Genomic DNA, 20,968 nt, shown 5'->3' with positions numbered 1-20,968 from the left:
GATAATGTTAATAGTAACAATAGCAAAAATGGGTAGCATTTTATATAGTTCTTGCTATATGCCAGGACTGTATTACATGTTTTTAAAATGATTATTTCTAGGGTATGAAAAATTATGGGTATAAAACTATTGTAATTGATTATTCTATTCTAGAATAAAGATAATGTAAAAATATTCCACACCTTAAAGTTCACACATTTAAAGTGTACAATTAAAAGGATCTTTAGTGTCTCTATAAAGGCATTAAAATACATTTTATATATATATATATATATATATAATATGTATAGTGTGTGTGTGTGTGTGTGTATATATATACACACACACACACACACACACATTATATATATATTACATTATATAGATCAAGGTGGAAAGGAAAACTCTGTGGTGTCTCTTCTTATAAAGTCACTAATCCCATCATGAGGACCCCACCTTCACGACCTCATCTAAACCTGATTACCTCCCATAGTCCCATCTCCCAATACAATCACATTGGAGGCAGGACTTCAACATTAAATTTTGGTGGATACAACTCAGTCCATTTTGGAAAGGTTGTAAAGAAAATGCAAAAGAAAAGTCTTTATGGCACAGACTGCTAGCTCTTCAATGGAAAAAAGAGGGGGGGAAAGGATGGCCGTGAAAGTGGATTTATAAAGATAGATATGCCAGGAGCAGTTAAGAAAAAGTTGATTTAAACAACTTTTAAAATTCCAAATAGTCAATATCTATATCTGTATTGCTTACAAAATGTAAATAAAGCCATAATAAAGTCCATTATGTAATGTTTTACATTGTATTCCATAATAAAAATGTGCCAATCATACAAACTTTATGTTGAACTTTAAAAAGCTGTTCAAAGCAATGACAGCAATTATTTTAACTTTTGATAATACAACTATGTCTCTCTTATTAAAACATTAAATTTCCTTACCATTGTGTAGCTGTGAGCCACCTTCATTAATTCAATGCACCCTTGAGCATCTGCAAATGCCCGGATCCCTAAACAGTTGGATGGATGCAAAAGCTTCATGAGGAAATGGCAGCACACTTCTACCACTTGAGGCAGCTGAAGGAGGCAGGCTGCAGCAAGAAGGTTTTCAATGGTGTCTTCCTTTAATTCCAAACAACCTAAACATTAAGTGAAGAGGGCTGTGAAACTCTGTGTACAACATGAAACAACAGGCACTATCGTATTACTCAAAACATTAGGCCAATCTGCTGGAAATGATTCAAACCTAGATTGATAATAAGATAAATTTAAGTCCATGAAGGCTAGCAATTGTTTGAAGCATCTTACTTTTTTTTACTAAATTTGAGTTAACTTATAATATCATATTAGCTTCAGGTGTACAACATAGCTCTTCAACATTTATATACCTAATGAAGTGATCGCCATGAGAAGTATAGTAACCGTCTGTCACCATACAAAGTTATTATGATATTCCTTATGCTGTACATTAAATCCTGGTGACATAATTTATAACTTCAAGTTTGTACATTTTATTCCCCTTCACATTTTTCACCCATTCCCACCCCCTCCACTCTGGCAACTATCAGTTTATTCTCTGAATTTTTTGTCATTTGTTTTATTTTTTACATTCCATAAATAAGTGAAATGATACTGTATTTCTCTGTCTGACTTATTTCACTTAGCATAATACCCTCTAGGTCCATCCATATTGTCCCAGATTTCAAGATTTCATTTTTTATGGCCAATGTGCACAAAACTTCCCTTTTCTCTGCATCCTTGAGAACACCTGTTACTTCTTTTTTGATAATCTGACAGGTGTGTGTTGATATCTCAGTGTAGTGTTAATTTGCATTTCTGTATTTGTGATGCTGAGAGTCTTTTCATGTGACTTTAGGCCATCTGTATGTCTTCTTTGGAAACAGATATCTATTCAATTCCTCTGCCCGTTCTTACTTCATATAATGTTCAAAATCATTTAGTACATACAGATGCAGTTTCAACTACAATATCTGTATCCACTTCAGCAAAAATTATGGTTCTTCCTTTGCTTGTAAATTAAGAACAAGAGAGTGAAATGTTTAACAGTATGTGTGCACTAGCTTAGGAGAGCATAGATTTACAAAATTTCTGAATATATACGCATATATGAATATGAAATAACTATGTGTTGATAATTAATATATTTATATATACATGTACTGTAGATTGTTAATATTGCATTTAATTAACTGTACCCATGTTTATAATTTTCTATAATTTTTCTTTCCTTTTGGTTAATTATCTTAACCTAAAAAATGAGCTCTTCAGCATTTTGTTTTGTTTTGTTTTATAACTAGAATGACTTTTTAAAGGATGGAGCTGTTTCTAAAATGTTTATAAAACTCATCTGTAAAAACTCCTGGGCTTAACTATCTGGGGTTAGAATTTATTTAGCAACTCAGGCATTTTTAATAGTTCCAGTCTCATTCAGGTTTCCTGTCAGCCAGGAGGTTTTCTAAGCCATATAGTCTCTATAGTCATATAGAAATGGTTTATTCTATTTTAGATTTTGTGCCCACACAGCTACTCTTCACTCGGTTTTCTTTGCCAGGCCACATGTCAATGGACTATGACCAGAGGGAGAGGGGTGTGTGGTAATACCACACCAAAGCATTTATAATGTAAGTGTGTATCATTCATGTTCTCTTTCTCTCTTACCAGCTAGTTAAAGAGGACATGAAACCCTAGTGGATGGAGGGTGCACAAAAAGTAAGGGTCTGGGTGCCTGAGTCACAGCCTAGAGCTATTAGCTTCATATAGAAATATTCAATATTTAAACTAACCATACTCAAACAATCAACTCTACATTGTTGAATATTTAAGTATGAATATAGCATAGAATATTACTATATATATTGTATTGCTATATATGTATTATATTTATAGTATATAGTATTACTATATATATTTATTTATAGTAGTATAGATTCTTGCAGCCTAATCTACTCTAAATTGAATAATTTTATTTTAATTATCCTGCATCTATACTTATGTGACAAATTTTACACCATATATTTATTTTTGCCTTTTATCATTTTTATTTCGCTAAATTCACTGATCTTTTTAGTGGATTATTTAATTGATTAATTATTTCAGAGAATCGCCCATTTGGGTTTTGTTAATAGGTAATATATAATAATGATAATGGCCATAAGTTCTATTGGGAGTAAAATTATTTTATTAATATTGTTTAGAAATTATCACCTTACTGAATATGAAGATATAACCCATTATTAATTCTGCAAAGTTATTGCCCATTTTTATTGAAATGATTCTTCCTCTCCCTCCACCTTAGCTTTCTCACTTTTCTCTTAAAGACTATTTCTAAGGGACATATATTGAGTCATATCATTTGCTTTTACATGTTGGTACTTTTTTTACATCTTCCATTCACTATTTCTGTCTCCAGCATATCTAATATTTTCTTTAAACATGATATTTTAAACTTTAATAACTTTTATTTTTAATTCTAAAAGTTCTCTTCATGAGAATTATTTGTACTAAAAAGTTTATAATATTTGTATATTTACCTTTAAATTCATTAATATTTCTTTAGGATATCAATATACTGTTTAATTCTACTTATCAAAAATTTAAATAACTTTTAACTCTAAATGTTATACCCATGGGAGTTTTGTTTCCGTAGGATTTTAAATGAATTCACAAACATCAATTTACATTTAAAGAATGAGTTTAATGCTTTTATTTTTTGATTACTGATTTATTTCTACTGTGCTGCCTTTACACAACTTTACCACATTTACTTTTAACTATAATCAACCCAAAATAAGTATCTATGATCTCAGTTTAATAGAAAATTTTGAGAATTTTAGATGCATTTCTGAGAAAATGATGTTTTAGTCACATTTTTTAAAAGTATATCTTTATTGATTTCAGAGAGAGGAAAGGAGAGGGAGAGAGAGAGACAGAAACATCAATGATGAGAGAGTCATTGACTGAGCCCGCAACCTGGGCGTGTGCCCTGACTGGGAATCGAACCCCGGTCGCCTGGATCCTAGGTCGACGCTCAACCGCTGAGCCACTCCCGGCCAGGCTTAGTCACATTTCTGAGTCTTCTAAATTTGACTGAGGTTTGAATTATCCAAACTAATTTTATTTACATATTCCTCTTAGTTTTTGCCTTGGAAAACCTATATTGCAGCTTCTAATATTTGTTATAGTGATTAGACCTTACATAAAAGGGATATTTTAATTCATTCGTGAACTTGGAAGGCAGGCTGCACTAAAATTGAAACTCAAGCCTAAAACTATAGAGAAATAAAATAATTCTGATTAACCTTCATTATTAATATACTGCCATCTAATTGAAAATTTAAACTGTACTCTTGGAATTTACTTTTTTAACTTTTTGATGCTACTATAATTTTTTTCTTGGATTTCACCTGTTTTCATCATGAACATTTCTATGGCATGTTAAAATAGGTGCCTACTTTCAAAAATTTATCTTTTAAGTACAGAATATTAAGAATGACCTTATAAATGGAATGTATTTTTTTCCACATCAAACTTTTCATTCTGAAGTTGTTTTTTACCTAAACTGCAAAAACAGTGCAATAAACATCCATATAACTTTTACCTAATTTCACCATTTTTTAACATTTTGCTGCATTTGTGTATGTTTATTTATGCTACAGCTGCTGAATAATTCTATAGTCACTTTCAACCATCATACTTCACTCCTAAATACTTCAGCATGTATCTCTATGAACAAGGGCATTCTTCTACAGACCTGCAATAGAATTATCACACTCATGGCACTGATACAATAGGACTCCTATAACGCAAATTTTTCCAAATGTCCAAATAATATGCTTTGTAGATTTTATTTTTTTAATTCAAGATGTAAGTAAGGCTCACAGGTTACATTTACTTGTTAAGTCTGTTTAGTCTCGTTTAATCAGGAACATTTTGTCATTCATGACATTTGTATAGCGAAGAATCCAGACTAGTTTTTGTTTTATGTTTTTTGTTTGTTTTTTGTAGAATTCCTCGATTTGAATTAGTTTCTATTATTTTCCCATTAGATTTAGTTGAAACCTTTTGGGAGGTGGTGTAATGTGCCTTATATAGGGAGGCTTGTGACAGTCAGTGTCCCATTGTCCATAGTGATAAGTTTGGTGTCTTGTGTAAGGCAATATATGCGGAATTGTTTCATTTTAAAGAAACTTTTTTCTTTATAATTAATAAGTAATCTATGTGTGATGGATACATTTTCTTTCAAACTTCACATTTCACCCATGATTTAACATGTTTAATAAAGAGTATTGTTTTATTTATGAGTTTCATTGAAAGAATAAGACAGTGAAGAAATCTAAAACATACTTCCAAGGGTAGCAAGGGATTTGATGACCAAAAAAAATAAAATAAATAAAAAAATCCAGGTAACATAAAAAAAGTAAGTTGAAAGAAACAATGAGTGAGAGGAAAATTCAAATACTTTCTAATATATATTAATTTCTAATGAAATTAGCTACCTAAAGCTTAGTTTGGGTATAAAGAGGGACACTATTGATAGCATTAGTTAGAAATAATTATTTAAACTTCCAAGATTTTAATAAGTGCACAAGGACCTTATTGTTTAGATATTATTAACTGGTAGAAAACTTAGCCTCATAAGTTAATTCAGTAGAGGGGACATTTGCCTCTGCAATAATATAAATAATCACAATGAAATTCTTTGAGGTGTTTATATTTCACATTGTCAATAACATTATTATTCAATGATATTGTCCAACAAAATAATTATCTAAATTTAAAGGATTAATATTAGGTCAAATGGTTTTTAAAACTAATTATATCAGTACAATTATTTAATATGTGTATATCAATAATTCTACAAGTTAAGAAATCTATATTTTATATCAACTTTAGATGATTTATGAAATGTGTACCTATACTTATAAAAATAAAAAATAGAAGATTCAATATAAATATATTAACATCTGTTATGCATCTGTTATTTATAATTGATTATAAGTGTAACAATTACATATATATTCAAAATATTGTTATAATTTAAGATCTTCAGAGTAATTTTACCTACAAGTTTTAGTAAGATCATCAAAAAAATATTCGTGTGATTCTTAGCATAGATCTTGTGAAAAATCAGATAAAAGGGATAAATGCAGATGGTATGGCTTTTATTGATTCCTTTTTACTTTGATTTTAGAACATTGGGAGAGTGACTTTCTTTAGCTTAATTACCTAAATGTTCTCAATAGCACTTGTACAGAACAGAATTAGCACAGTAGGCCTGAACTGCTATCCTTTGAATAGGTCTGTTTGCAAGATTTGCCTTTGACTCTTGTCTGAGATTTCAAGAGGGTTCCCACCATTAACTAATACAAATGGCTACAGTGCTTAAACTATCTAAACTGTATGGTTTATGCTGAGCACCTGCTTTCCTTCTGGGGGTCTGTAATTTTGGTATATGCTAAGCAGGTGCTGCCTATTTATCAACCCTCAACAACAAAAAGCCCCGGGCACTGAGTAGCTAACAAATTTTCCTGGTTGACAAATATTCACAGTTTGTCACAACTCATTGCAGAAAGGCACTGGAAAAACTTGGGGGAACAGATATATTCATCATCCTGATTGTGGTGATGGTTTATGAATGTATAGATATATCAAAATACCAAATTGTATATATGTTACAGTTTATTGTACATCCATTTATTAATCCATAAGTATTTTTAAAAGAATGCTCAAATGTTAACAAAAGTAATGAGTTCACTAATACCTATAAATATTATCTGAGGGCTTTAATTCAAGCATCAATCACAAAATCACAAAGATACGAATATCATAATTTGAGAAAATGTGACTTACATGTTAATTTTTTTAAAGTTCATAATATACACAGCATATTGCAGATATGGCAACTTCATGTATGCTACTATCATGCCCATTATACTGTTAAAATAAGCTTATATGTGTAAGCCACACATATCAAGTGACATGTGTGTATGTGTATATGTGTGTATGTGTGTATGCATGTGTGTGTATGTGTGTGTGAGTATGTGTGTGTGTGTGTGTGTGTATGTGTATTCACACATCTGTATCTTTATCTTCCCAGTTCAACACTTGAAAAGTGACTCAGAGATTATGTCAGTGTGACAAGTGATAGGATATGTAAGATATTTGCTTTTAGGAAAAATAATTATTGAAATTTAAATACTGGGGCTATTCCTGTACTTCATAGCAATGTAGATAATATTTTAACAGGGCTTTGATCCACCCTTTTCTGATTAAAAAACAAGAAAGAAAAACTTTTGACTTTTCATAGTTTATTTGTAGACTAAATTTTTAAGAATTTACTTATTGGTAATTTTGAATGCAAATTTTAAAGAAATAAGCATTGTTTCTTTCAAATAGTTGAAAATTTTCTATTTTTTTCCAGACAGGAATATATCTAATGAAGGCTCCATTTGTAAAAGCCAGAGGCACAAATGGAATATTAGCAAGTGTTGAGCTTGAATGAACACAATTTGAGTTACCTCATGCATGATATATTTATTTGTAGTTGTAACCTGGTCATTTCTCTGACAGACTTAGATGGCTAAAGGCAAAAATCTGCCAAGTACTTGACTTAAAAGTTAACAACAACAACAACAAAATCCAACAACAAAAACACATGAATACTGTTATGAAAAAAGAAAATAGTTTTATACTTTCATTCAAAGTTAACTTTCAAGACATAATTTCTCAAATGGCTACTACGAGGGAAAATGTACATGTTTTTACCTTATGTGCCATAGAAAGTTGGCTTAAAAATACCTTATATCTCGGTAAAAACTTGGATACCTAAGGATCCTGAGAATACAGTAACATAAAACCCTGAGAAATTTTTCTCAAATAATAAGGAAATACTTATTATCTCTCTTGACAAATTCAAAGGAAGTTTGTCTCCAGAACTGATTAATTGAAAGGCTCAACACACCGTCAGGAAACAGCCACCTCCTCAAGTGACTTGCTGTTTCCCCCATGGTTGCCCTAGTGTCACACTTCAGATTCAGACAGCAAAACACTCATCAGGAGAGAAAATATCCCTTCATGTATATTTCTTTAGCACCGGTAAAGAAATTTTTGCTAAAAGTTTTCCCAATCTTTTCTCTGTTTCCTTAGAAAAAGTATCATTCTGAACTCAATAATTAGCAATGGGCTAAAACCTCAATGATTGATTTTGATCCTATGTAAATTAGAATTATAAAATTTATGCATAGGTTTGGGTTTTTGGCAGGCCTGTCCCCTGGGTCTCTCATAGTGCCCCATGCCAGAGTAAAATGGCCTTGAACAGTTGCCTGGCCTCTGCTCATAGGCTGCAGGTACTGAAGCAGGATGCACAGTAGAAAAAAATAAATAAAATAAAAATAAGCCCAGCTTGTGTGGCTCAGGGGTTGACGGTTGAGTATCCACCTATGATCCAGACCACTGTTCTATTCCGTCAGGGCACATGCCTGGTTTCAGGCTCGATCCCCAGCAGGGGGCGTGCAGGAGGCGGCAGATCAATGACTCTCGCCATTGATGTTGTTATCTCTCCCTCTCTCCCTTCCTCTCTCTGAAATCAATAAAAATATATTTTAAAAAATAAAATAAAATTAGAGTAACCCTCCCTTGGATCATCTGAGGGAATAAGAAGGGAATGACTTTTGCATAGGGTAACTCTAATGTGTGCTATATTTATTTATAGTCTCACTTTAAGTAAATGCTAAAGCAACTGAGTGTTCAAAACATGTAGCAGTGGAATTAAACTCTAATTTTCTATATAAGAATATAGTTAAACTTACTGTATTAGACTGAAAATATGTCAAATAGAATGGGGAGGAAAAGTAACATTATAGAAGATTACAAATCTATGCTGTTTTATTTTTTAGCAGACAAGTGGTATATTAACAATTCTGATATATAACCATATTTTGTTTATAAACTCAGTTACACTGAAATTTGAATTCATTTTATTAGATAGGTGCAAAAACTGCCTATAAAATCTATAAAGTAAAATAAATATTCTTTCTTTTCTTCTATCATTTATCTATCTATCATGATGTATCTATCTTTAATGGAAATATAGAGAAATAATATTATTGCCACACTAGAACTAAATTAAAACAAAATTAATATATTAGTAATTCATATGAAGATAAAAAATGAGGTTTTTTTCTTTAATACTTTTAGATTTACAGAAATTTCTCATATAGCACACACTTGTTTTTCCCAGTTATTAACATTTTACATTAAAATGGTACATATGTTAAATTAATTAACCAATATTGCTATACTTTTATTAACTAAAGTTCATACTTTAATCACATTTCTCTAGAGCTTTTTACCTAGTGTCCTTTTTCTGTTCCGGAATACCAGATTTCATTTAGTCATTAAATCTCTCTGACAGTATCTCAGATTTTCCTTGTTTTTGATGACTGACAGTTTTAAAGAGTGTTGGTTAAGTATTATGTAAAATGTCCCTCAACTGGGATTTGTCTACTTATAGTTACACTGGGATTATGGTCCTTAGGTCTCATCACATCATATCTAGTGTACATACTATCAACATGACATCACTATTGATGTTAATTTTGATCAGTTGGTAGAAGTAGTATTGTTAGGTTTCTTCACTGTAAAATTGCTCTTTTACTCCTTTATCCAAGCTGTGCTCTCTGGAAGTCCTGCTGCACAGCTACACTTAAGGAGTGGGAAGTTATATTTTATCTCCTTGAGGTCATTTTAATTGCAGTAGTGATTTGGAATTCTACACGGCAGATTTGTATTTTCTTTGTCACTTATTGACTTGCTCAATAATTATTTATATTAGTAAATTCCTGGGATTTTTTGAGTGTTTCCTAAAAGGCGACAGAGTTAAGGTAATTTGGTTTACATCATTTTGTTATTTTTAGAACACTCACATGTCTTTCTGACAGTCACCAAAAGAAATTGATCTTTACTGCAATTTAGACTTTTGCTACCATCAAATTATGCTTTATTTTACTATGTGCCACATTACTGGCACCCTGCACACTCTCTCTCATCTGGAAGAAAATCCTGGTTGTCCTTTAAAAATTATAGCGGAACTATTTTAGAAAACTAAATGACAAGCTATACTTGAGGAATTTTATAGTCTTAAAGTTTATTAATCAATAAACAATGTCATACATGCCTTGCAAATACAAGAAAAGGACAATTTATGTTTTTTGAGTAGTAAATATATCTCAGAGTTGAAAGGCTCACTGTTAGAAAAGTCAGAAAAAAAAAAAAAATCTATGCAAAGACCAGTAAAAAAGCAAGTGCAACAACAAGGGTCAGTATTCTTCCATTTCTACCTACCCACTCTTTCTCAGAACCAAAAACATCAGTAGTTCTCATTTACTTAAACTGTTTTAAATCTACTATTTTAAACAAAACGATCATTTGGAAAAAGCAAAGAAATGTCTGCTAAGTAAAAATCTTGACTTTTTCTGAACATTCCCTTGACACTGGTTTATGCACAGAGTTTAAATTTCTTGACTTTAACGATAGTATATACCCTTTATTTTCAGTGTATCGTAATTTATAACTCTGTCTCTAATGAAGTGTACAAATGTTCTCACTCCCAGTACTTGCTATAGAGATTAAAACAGCCTGTCACTCAATACTGTAGGATATTTTGATTGTGAGAAAAATAAAATATAAAACAACTAACTCAGTTTCAGGCAAGCTTTCCAAACCTCCACTGTAAGTAACATAGTTTGGAAAGAACTACCAAATCACTAAGGTACTTAATTTGAGCTCAAGGAGATAGAGCATAACTTCCCACTCCTTAAGTGTAATTGTGCAGCAGAACAGCATGCATGAGGGGAGCAAAGGAGTAATTTTACAGTGTAGCTAAAACATATATGTTCTTTTTCCCATTGCAGAATTAAGTACTTTAGAATAGATACCTTTAGTTGGGACATGCATTCTTAGGTTCCACATAGATAATACCATTTCCTTTCAGTTAAATGTACCCTGAACTCAATGGAGTTTGATCCCTGGATTTAATATTGTTCTTTAATGAAATTATTAGTTATCTGTGTGTCTAGACAACATCATTTAAACTTAAATCAGACAAAAAAAATTCTTCTGGAATGTGTTATTCCATATCCACTTTTGGCATATTAGCATATTAGCGAGGATATATGAAGTACATCATATAGTGTCTTACAAAGATTCAAATATTCAAAACACTTTTCTCAGACTTTAGAAAATATTTTTCTCAGATTTTAGTATAAAAAACCTGTGTTTTTGTTAAGGAAAATATTTATTTTTATTTCATAACAAGTGATTATGCTTTCTTTTCTTTGATGACTGAGAAGCTAAAACAAATTGGTGTGTCATTTCCATGGATACAAACAGAATCTTAAGACACTTACTTATGGTGCAAATCATATCACAGATGTTGTGGATTTAAATTGGAATGCCCTTTTTAGGTCTTTTTCATTTGGATTTCAAAGCCTCAAACACCTTGTATACTTAGAAACAAAACTAGGAACAAAGTCATAATCTTGTGACTTTTGTAAATGATCTTTCATATTTTTCTTCCTTTATGTTCTACCTCAAACAGAAAAACAGAGGAGGGATTGAAAAGGAGAATATAATAGAATACAGCTTCTCACTGAACAGATTTTACAGCAAGAGTGTGGAGTGTTCTCATAGAACTAGCGAACTAGCTTGAATGAAGTTATCTACAAAGTTGCTTCCTGTTGGGGTGCTTAAATATTTTATGCACTATCCTGAGTGGTTGTGACGTGGGAAAAAAGTCAACAATTTTGATATTTTATTCTGCTCATGTTGAGAGTTCTATCATCCTATCTGTGCATGTGGCTGCCCTACCCACTTCCTCTATACTCCGGGGCTTCGAAGTTGCCAGATTGTTTCGTTTTGGGGTTATTTTTTTGGACAGGGTTAACAATTTTTTTTGAGGGGGAGCACTATCTTGGCTCTCAAAATATACTTAATAGGTTATCTTGTTCCTTTTCTGTTATCATGACAGGTCATTTTCAGAGATTACCACTTTCATTTTCTGACTATAGGCATTCATATTTTTCTTGAAGTCTGCACATCTTACAATCCATATGCATAATCAATATTTCTTAGCCCCAGTGAATTGGAAGTGCAATAATTACAAAGTGCTATTGAGGGGTTATACATTTAATTCTCCAACATGTGTGAAATCCTTTCCAAAAACACTACCCTAGCATACCCAGTTATATCGTATTACTAATACCTTATTTTCCCTCATTTTTGTATTTTACTATAAATCCATTTTGTAAAATGTACATTTAAATTAAATAAATATAAAAACTGAGTTTGTACTTGAGACCCTAAATAAGTTTTCTTTAACTTAATTTGATAATGAAATAATCATTTGTCAAAAAATCTAAATTTCCCTATTATATAATTTTGGGGTTAGTCAAATTTACCCACTCCTCAAAAATGCTCATTAAAAAAAAACACACACAAAAAAAGCCCAGCCAGGCATGGCTCAGCGGTTGAGCACTGACCTAGGATCCAGGTGACTGGGGTTCAATTACCAGTCAGGGCACATGCCTGAGTTGCGGGCTCGATCAATGACTCTCTCATCACTGATGTTTCTGTCTCTCTCTCTCCTTCTCCTTCCCTCTCTCTGAAATCAATAAAGATATATATATATATTTTAAAAAAGCTCACTAACCATAAAGTCGATTAGCTCAGGAAAACACATGAAAATAATTAATGACATATATTTCTAAGTATTGTTTGCATTTTGTACACATGGATGTATCAAGAATAAAAATGTTATATATATGAAACAAATGCAGTGATTTTTACAATTCTTATTACAAGATTGACTTCCACTACTATTTTTAAAAATTCTTTATTGAATTTTATTATTCTGCATTATCCTTTCTTCTCACTGCTCTTAAATATTTCTCTAGAAAACAAGAAAAGCTGAGGTGAGAAACATATAACTGACTTGTGAGAATGGCATTTGGCTAGAATATTTTGCCTGGTTAAGGGAGGTGAGAGGAGTGCAACAGTAGCTACAATGTGCCCAAGAAGAAAGTTCAAGCACATAGTCTAAGGGAGTCAGGGATCAAGGTACCAGGAGCATGCAATCCACTTCAGGCTGAAATCTTTTTCCCTTGTCGGGTAGCCCTTGCCATCCTTTATCTGAGTGAGATGAGGCATTTAAAATTAAGTGCTGAGGGTTCTCATTATAAATTTCCTCCCTCAAGCATGAAGGGGAAGTAAATTCAACAAAGGTGGCAAAACAGGCAAAGTGGTAATTTATGGAAATCTTTAAAAATTTTTAAAAGATTTTTAATAGATTTTCAGAAAAAGAGGGAGAGAGAAACACTGATCAGCTGCCTCCTGCACATCCTCTACCAAGGATCTAGCATGAAACCCAAACATGTGCCCCGGCGGGGAATTGAACTGGCAACATTTCAGTGCATGGGACAATGCTGAACTGAGCTCCATGGACCAGGGCTGGAAGTCTTATGAAGGTGTAGTGAAAAGGGTTGTTTTTTGTTTCCTTGTTTTTGTCTGTTTGCTTGCTTATAGTGTTTCTTCTCACATGCTATTTGCAAACAGCATCAACTCTATTAAATCTTAAATGGAAAGCATTGAGAAATACTTAGTATTTTAAAGGTATGTATTATTTAGAAACATATAAAGTTGGTGCTGAGTTTTCCCAACCATTAGATAAAGCTGAATATTGTGAGTCATAACTGAAATGTTTGTTAAACATACTAAAAGTGTTAAATGTTAAATGTGCATAGTGTTTTTATATGTTTTTATTTAGATAAATATAATAAAACAAAATTATACTTAAAATTACAAAGTTATGAAGTTGTGAATATTCCAGTTTGAGGTTTATTTTAAATAGTGCTATGGTCAATTACAAATATTTCTTCATTCAAGTAGCATTAATGAACTTTCCTCAGGTTATTCATGATTTGTTTAAAAGAAAATTAATTTTAAGAAAAATTTTTATTTGATAGCAGTTGGTACTATGTCAATGAAAAGTCACATTTTTTACTTACTGTGGCAATGACATAACTACATATAAGCAACATTACTTCTCATTTTAATCAAACAGAAGTTTGAGTAACTTTATAGCTAATTAAAAGGACATTGAAAGGTCATTTGAGAAAACTGGACTATGGTTTCACATTTGTGAAATTATGTTAATCTCTATGTTAAGGTGTTTTTATTTCTGTATAAGACAATAAGATTTGATTTACTGCCCATTTCAGAATGGGGCTAGGTGGATCAAATGAGATAAGATATACTAAAATAATGAATACAATACATGATAAAAAATATCCTGAAATATATAAGGTAACAAAATTACAAGAAGGTGGTTTAAAAAAGTGTACACTTAACCATTCTTATGAATTAGGAATCATATTGTAATACTGAAGATATAATAAATTAAATTAAATATTAATAAATGTCTGATAAACAATGTGATTATTCTCTTCCCAGTTCTGTTTTCATATTTACTTTTTTATTTTTTATTTTTTAAAACTGATCTTTATTGTTGAAAGTTTTACAGGTGTCCCCACTGTTTCCCTCATTGACCCCTGCCAACCTTGCTCCCACCCCCTTCTCAAGCTTTCACCCTATTATTGTCTGTGTCCATGGGTTATGTGTATATGCATATAACTTCTTTGGTTAATCTCTTCCCACCCCCATCCCTTTTCCCTCCTCCTTCTGAGATATGACAACCTGTTGTATGGTTCAATATCTCTGGATCTATTTTGTTTGTCAGATTATTTTGTTTATTAGCTTTTTCTTAAAGAAGACCCTTCAACATTTCATGTAATACTGGTTTGGTGGTGATGAACTCCTTTAGCTTTTTCTTTCTGTGAAGGTATTTATCTGACCTTCAGTTCTAAATGATAGATAATCTTTGTTGTAGGTTCTTGCTTTTCATTACTTTGAATATTTCTTGCCACTGCCTACTGGCCTGAAAGTTTCTGTTGAGAAATAAGCTGACAAGAGTATGGGTACTCCTTTGTAGGCAACTAATTGCTTTTCTCTTGCTGCTTTTAAGATTCTCTCTTTGTCTTTAACCTTTGGCATTTTAATTCTGATGTGTCTTGGTGTGGGCTTCTTTGGGCTCCTTTTGTTTGGGACTCTCTGCTTCCTGGATTTGTAAGTCTATTTCTTTCACCAGGTAGGGGAAGTTTTCTGTCATTATTTTTTCAAATAGGTTTTCAATTTCCTGCTCTCTTTCTTCTCCTGGTATACCTATAATGTGAATTTTGAACCACCTGAAGTTGTCCCAGAGACTCCTTACACTATCTTCATTTTTCTGGATCATTTTTTCTTTTTGCTCTTCTAGTTGAGTGTTTTTTGCTTCCTCGTATTCCAAATTGTTGATTTGATTCTCAGCATCCTGTACTCTACTGTCGATTCCCTGTAAATTATTCTTCATTTCAGTTCGTGTAGCCTTCACTTCTGATTGGTGCTTTATTATGTCATTGATGATCTCACTAGTTTCCTTAATAGTCTTACTAAGATCCTTGAGCATCCTTATAACCATTGTTTTGAATTCTGTATCTAGTAGCTTGCTTGGCTCCATTTCATTTAGCTCCTTTTCTGGAGATTTCTTCTATTAATTCCATTGTGACATATTTTTTGCCTCCACATTTTGGCTATTTTCTGATGTTTCTTTCTATGTATTAGGAAGGGCTGCTATGTCTCCTGGAATTTGTAGAGTGGCTTTTTGTAGTAGGTGTCCTGTAGGGCCCAGTGTCTCAGTCTTCTTAGTCACCTGAGCTGGGCCTTCCAGGTGCTCCACTGTCTGTGCTCTGTGTATTGTCTTGTAGTTGAACCTTGGTTGTTATTGGCATCACTGGGTGGAATTGATCCCCAGGCCAATTGGCTGTGAGGACCAGCTACAAGTACAACCAAAGATTTGCTGTTCTGGAGACACCCCTATGGAGCAGGATTTACTTCAGTAGAGCTTTGGTGTTCAGGAGGCCGTCCCTTGAGTGTGTCACTCATGGATATGGTAGGGTTGTAATCCAGCATGGTAGAGTCTGATCACCAGGTGCACTGTCTCTGGGGCCTCCCGGGAGGTGCAAAGTCAGCCTCTGCCTGTGCTCTGCCCAGGGCGACCCAACGTGAGCTACATAGCAATCCATGGATGGCTGTTACTTGTGGTAGGCTTAGAGGTATCCTGGAGAAGCCAAGCTATGAACCAATGAAGCTGCTGCTAGAGCCATACCTGGGGCCACTTATCGAGAAGTATGGGACATGCTGAGGCTAGTTGCTGCTTGTTTGAGAGATTTTTAAAAAGTCCTAAGCATGAGGTTAGAGAGGCCACTTGCATAGAAAAGCCACTGGAAATGGTTTGGATGAGCCTGCAAGTAGGGACAGACGGGGTCTCCAGGAATCATCAGGGCAGGTCCAAAGATGTCAGTCAGGTTGATAGAGATTCAAATATGGTATCTGTCTGCTGTGTCTGTGAGGGGAGGGCTCATCAAAGGAGCAATGGCCTCTGCCAGCTCTTCTGTCTGTGAGAAAGGTGCCCTTCCAGCTCTTTCCCTGATTCCGGGCAAATTATTTTCTCCCCAAATTTCCCAGGTTTCTTTCAAGCTGCTGCTCAGCCCTGAAGCTCAGAGGGAGTCCATCTGAGTAAGTCCATGCATTGGCCCTTTAAGAGGAACTGCCTGGGACTACCGTAGCCTCCGAGAACCTCAGCTGCAATCCGCACTGTTTTTTACAGCCAGAAGTTGTGGGGACTTCTCTTCTTGGTACTGGAACCCTGGGCTGGGGGGCCTGAGGTAGGCCTGGGACTCCTTGCTCCTCTGGGAAACCTCCACCATCCAGATAGTCCATCTGGTTTTAAACCTTGGCACCCGGGTGTGGAACCATGGCTACATCTCTGAGATTCAGCCTGGATCCCACCTGATTCTCTGCCCCTCCTACAGTATAAATGCTTCTTCAGTTCCCTGGCTGTAGGGCTTCTGTTCAGCTACATTTCAGGAGGTTCTGAATGATGGTTGTTCTGTATTTTAGTTGTAATTTTGATGTGGTTGTGGGAGGCAGCGGGTACAGCAGTTACCTACACTGCCATCTTGTTGTCACTCCATCTCTACTTTTTAATAACAAATTGTGCAAAGGATTTGAAGAACTTATAAAAATACCTATTAGGAATAATCATTATAATTGAGTGCTTACAATATGCAAAGCATTATGCTAATTTTATTAGTTCAAATTACACCTTAAAACAGTCCTCTTACTTGGACATTATTATTTTTTCTTTCCATAGTTGAATAATCTTGAGACTCCATAAAGCCAAGTAATTTGATGAAAGTCTCAAACTGTGAAAATGGGGAGCCCAAGAGATATAATCAAAATACTTAATGAAAAGTAAGAAATAGGTACATGACAATTAGAGTAAATACCCAGAATGTACACTGTGTTGCCCACATCATAATGAGTTTTGGGTGAATATCAGTTTTGGTGAAGGCTGAAGAAATCCTCAGATATTTCTGAGGTTAAATTGTACAAACCATATTGTATTGTCCTTCAAATATAACAAAGTCAAATGCATAGATATTTTTGGATTAAAGTGAAGGTGAAATAATCCTGAGAAAATATAGTTAAATATAAGATTAATGCACAAGAATACAGAGCATGTTCCCCGCACAGTTGGTATAATGGCATATGATTTCATTGCTGCCTTTCTAGTACCAAAAGTAGAGTAAAATGTAAATAATTATAAGATTAAGAGCAACAATAAAATAAAAATTAAAGCAGATTTTTTTTAAAGAAGCAAAGTTGATTATAAGATGAGACCTGAGAGATTTCCCTTGCTTGAAAAAGCAGAAAATAAATGTGTTACAGTGTAGAGAAACATAACCTTCCTCTATAGCTAATAAATATTAAATTTCACATAGCTATTTTTTTATAGTTAATCTATGAAATCTTATAGCATAAAGCCAAAATGCAGTTCATTCACAAGAAAACATACAATATTCACAAAATATGCATCATTTTTATTATTTGATACAATATTTTTCTTCCAAAATTAGTTTTCTATTGTTCAGTATTGCACACACACACACACACACACACACACACACACACACACATACGCACACACACAAAATGTTTCTTGATAAAATAATTAGAAGGTATTGGTATGATGGCAATATATAGCAGAATTTTTTATTTTTATTTTTATTATTTTTTTCTTTTGCCTTTAATAATATATAAGTAATTTTAACATCCTGTGAAAATTATTAAATCAGTATTTTTAAATACTGATAGGTAGTAATAATATATAAAATCAGTCTTTAAAGGTTTAATATGTTAAATTGAGAACATAATTTTCTCATCTAGTAAAAACTCTAAGTTTAAAACTAATGTTCTGCTAATGTGCTTGCATAATTCATGTCACTTGAATTAAACCAGTAATAAAAATGAAACATAATTTACTTTTAATTACAATAAAAAAAAATTCTGAAGGGAGTTTAGAATATTCAGTCCAGGCTGAATAAATTGATGTATACTTTCAATATTAAAGCAAAACATTAAACATCTCAGCTGTTATGTGCATGTATTTATTTCATTCAAATGTTTGGCAGTAAGCAGAAGCTCTCTTAACATTCCTTAGCATGCACCAAGTCTTTAATTAACTTCAGTAGCACACAAACTTATTTTTTTTTTAAACAAGGAAGTTGACGCTTCAGTGTGATGAAAGGGCTGCTATTTGGCAGTTTAATTTTCTGCCCCTCTTCTTAATACCACTTCTATGGACAGCTTCCTTTATTTAAACCGGGTCCTTATCAGTTCTCTACAGGACCTGACACTTAGCTAGTAGCCCTGCAATCCCATCTCCCGTATTTGTTCGAACTCTATTTCCTTGTGCACCAATGAACACAGTATATTTTTAAGTATGCCAGGCTAGTGAGGACTACATAACAAATAAGTCAGAAAAATTTTTTTATCAGCTCAAAGACAACTTTAAAATACAGAGAATCCTTTCACATTTTTACATTTTCTCTAATATTTTTTACAATGTAATCATCAATTTTAGGCTAGAGCTGAAATACATATAGACACAAAATCAATATTGTAGCCTTTGAAAAAATTTTTAAAAATACTTCTTTATTGATTTTAGAGAGGAAGGGAGAGGGGGAGAGAGAGAGAAACATCAGTGATGAGAGAGTCATCATTGATGGGCTGCCTCCTGAATGCCCCCAACTGGGGATCGAGCCCCCAATCCAGGCATGTGCCCTGAATGGGAATTGAAGTGTGATCTCCTGGATCCTAGGTCGATGCACAACTGCTGAGCCATGCCTGGCTGGGCACCCTTGAAATTTTTATACTATTCTCTGATGAGAAAATATTAGGCTTGTATACATCAAAAGTATGTTTATAAACCGCTTCCCCAAAAATAAAACAAAGGATAGCTATTTTAAACCCTAAATTGTAAAGTCCCTTAAAGGCAAAGAATGTGTGTAATCAACATATTGTTTTCCAGAGCCCATCATAGGACATGGCACATAGTAGGCATGCAGTGAAGCCTGAGAAGCATTCAATGCATTCACAAGACAAGGACTATTAGCCTTTAATGTGCTTGAATTGCCAGGCACCATTGCTCCTTGCAGGCAAATAGTATTCAGTTGTAAGGAAGCCTGAACCCAAACTGCAGTGAGTGACTATGTAGCAACAAGGGAGTCTATTTGAGCTACTCAAACTGTTTTGACAACAGGATAGTCATAAGTCACTTCACAGAACTGTGTCTTAACACATACTATACAACAGGGCATTGATTTGGTAGAGAAAGTAGCATTCAATTTGTGTTATGACATTTTATTCTAGTAATAGATTCAATATCTTACTATTGATCTTTGTCAGGTTACTTTATCTCACTGAATGGGCTGCTTAAGAATGCCAGAGTATCTTAAGCATTGAAAAAATAATTACCTTTCCCCTCTTATTAATTCAAAAGGGACCAACAAAGTTTGACCTATCTCATGATGATTTTGTCAATGTTAATTTGAAATATTAAATACGTAATTCTCAAAATGTGTTTTCTAAGAAAAATGTTTATCTGTAAAGTTTATAATAATGTTCAAGATGGAATTTTTAAAGTTCGATGCATCTCTATTCTAAGTAATTTGAAAGTTATATGTTGAGAAACTGAAAATATATTTTTTCTTTTCTCCTCTGATTCTGATACCATTGTAGTTAATCTAGTTATTAATAACAGGAAAGGAGCAAGGGAAAGGCCAAATATTACAGGCATGTCATTTGGGCAGCTTTGTCAGGAAGCTGCAGCTTTACACTCCCCAGAGAGCCACCTGTCCATTCCCTGAGGATTGCTGCAAGAAGGGACTGGACAGGGGTGTGATAGATGCATGCCCAGTGAAGTTGGGAGGAATAGTAAAGGTGCTTGCTTCAGTCACACCTGAGAACAGAGGTTATTGGCGAGAATGGGCGTAGCCACTGTAAGCTCTGTAAGATATTTGGATACTTAGTTCCCTGAGCAAAGGAATTCACTCTCTTGGTCTTTCTTGGTGGACTCTTGGCTTGAGGGTCTCTCTTCTGCTCACCTGCATTTGCCCATGTGGACCCTACACGCAATGGACTAATGGGCTGCAACTAGCTTGATGCTGAACTGGACCAGGCAGCAACATGGAAAGGAAACTCTGGACACTGGCTTTGCTTCTAGCTCTACTGAAGCCCCAACTACACTTCTTCCAGGACTAGATTAAGGGAAATGGGACTTTAGAAACCCAGGGATGTAATTCCGTGCATATAAAAATCATCCTCCTGTGCAAGTCTCAGAAAACTCTTTTTCTAGAGATATCATAAAGGCTCCACCTCCAGCACTCAGTGGAGAAAAGGATACCCCAATTCCCTTGATAACAGTTCCATGCTTCTGAGATATTCTGTAGAGTAATTCCAGAA

At 33.7% G+C, this 20,968-nt stretch overlaps 1 protein-coding gene across 1 annotated transcript in view; it reads right to left on the bottom strand.

The window, feature by feature from the left end:
- KLHL1 (kelch like family member 1) overlaps positions 1-20,968 on the bottom strand; it is a 331,681-nt gene that overhangs the window by 166,951 nt on the left and 143,762 nt on the right. The window contains exon 4 of the mRNA XM_081129220.1: positions 935-1,131. Coding sequence (XP_080985346.1) covers positions 935-1,131 — 197 coding nt within the window. The remainder of the gene's footprint in view (positions 1-934; positions 1,132-20,968) is intronic.

This window comes from Miniopterus schreibersii, assembly GCF_964146895.1.
Source record: "Miniopterus schreibersii genome assembly, chromosome: 2".
Lineage (NCBI taxonomy): Eukaryota > Metazoa > Chordata > Mammalia > Chiroptera > Miniopteridae > Miniopterus > Miniopterus schreibersii.
The sequence above is the reverse complement of the archived record's forward strand: the minus strand, read 5'-3'. Positions and strand labels throughout refer to the sequence as shown.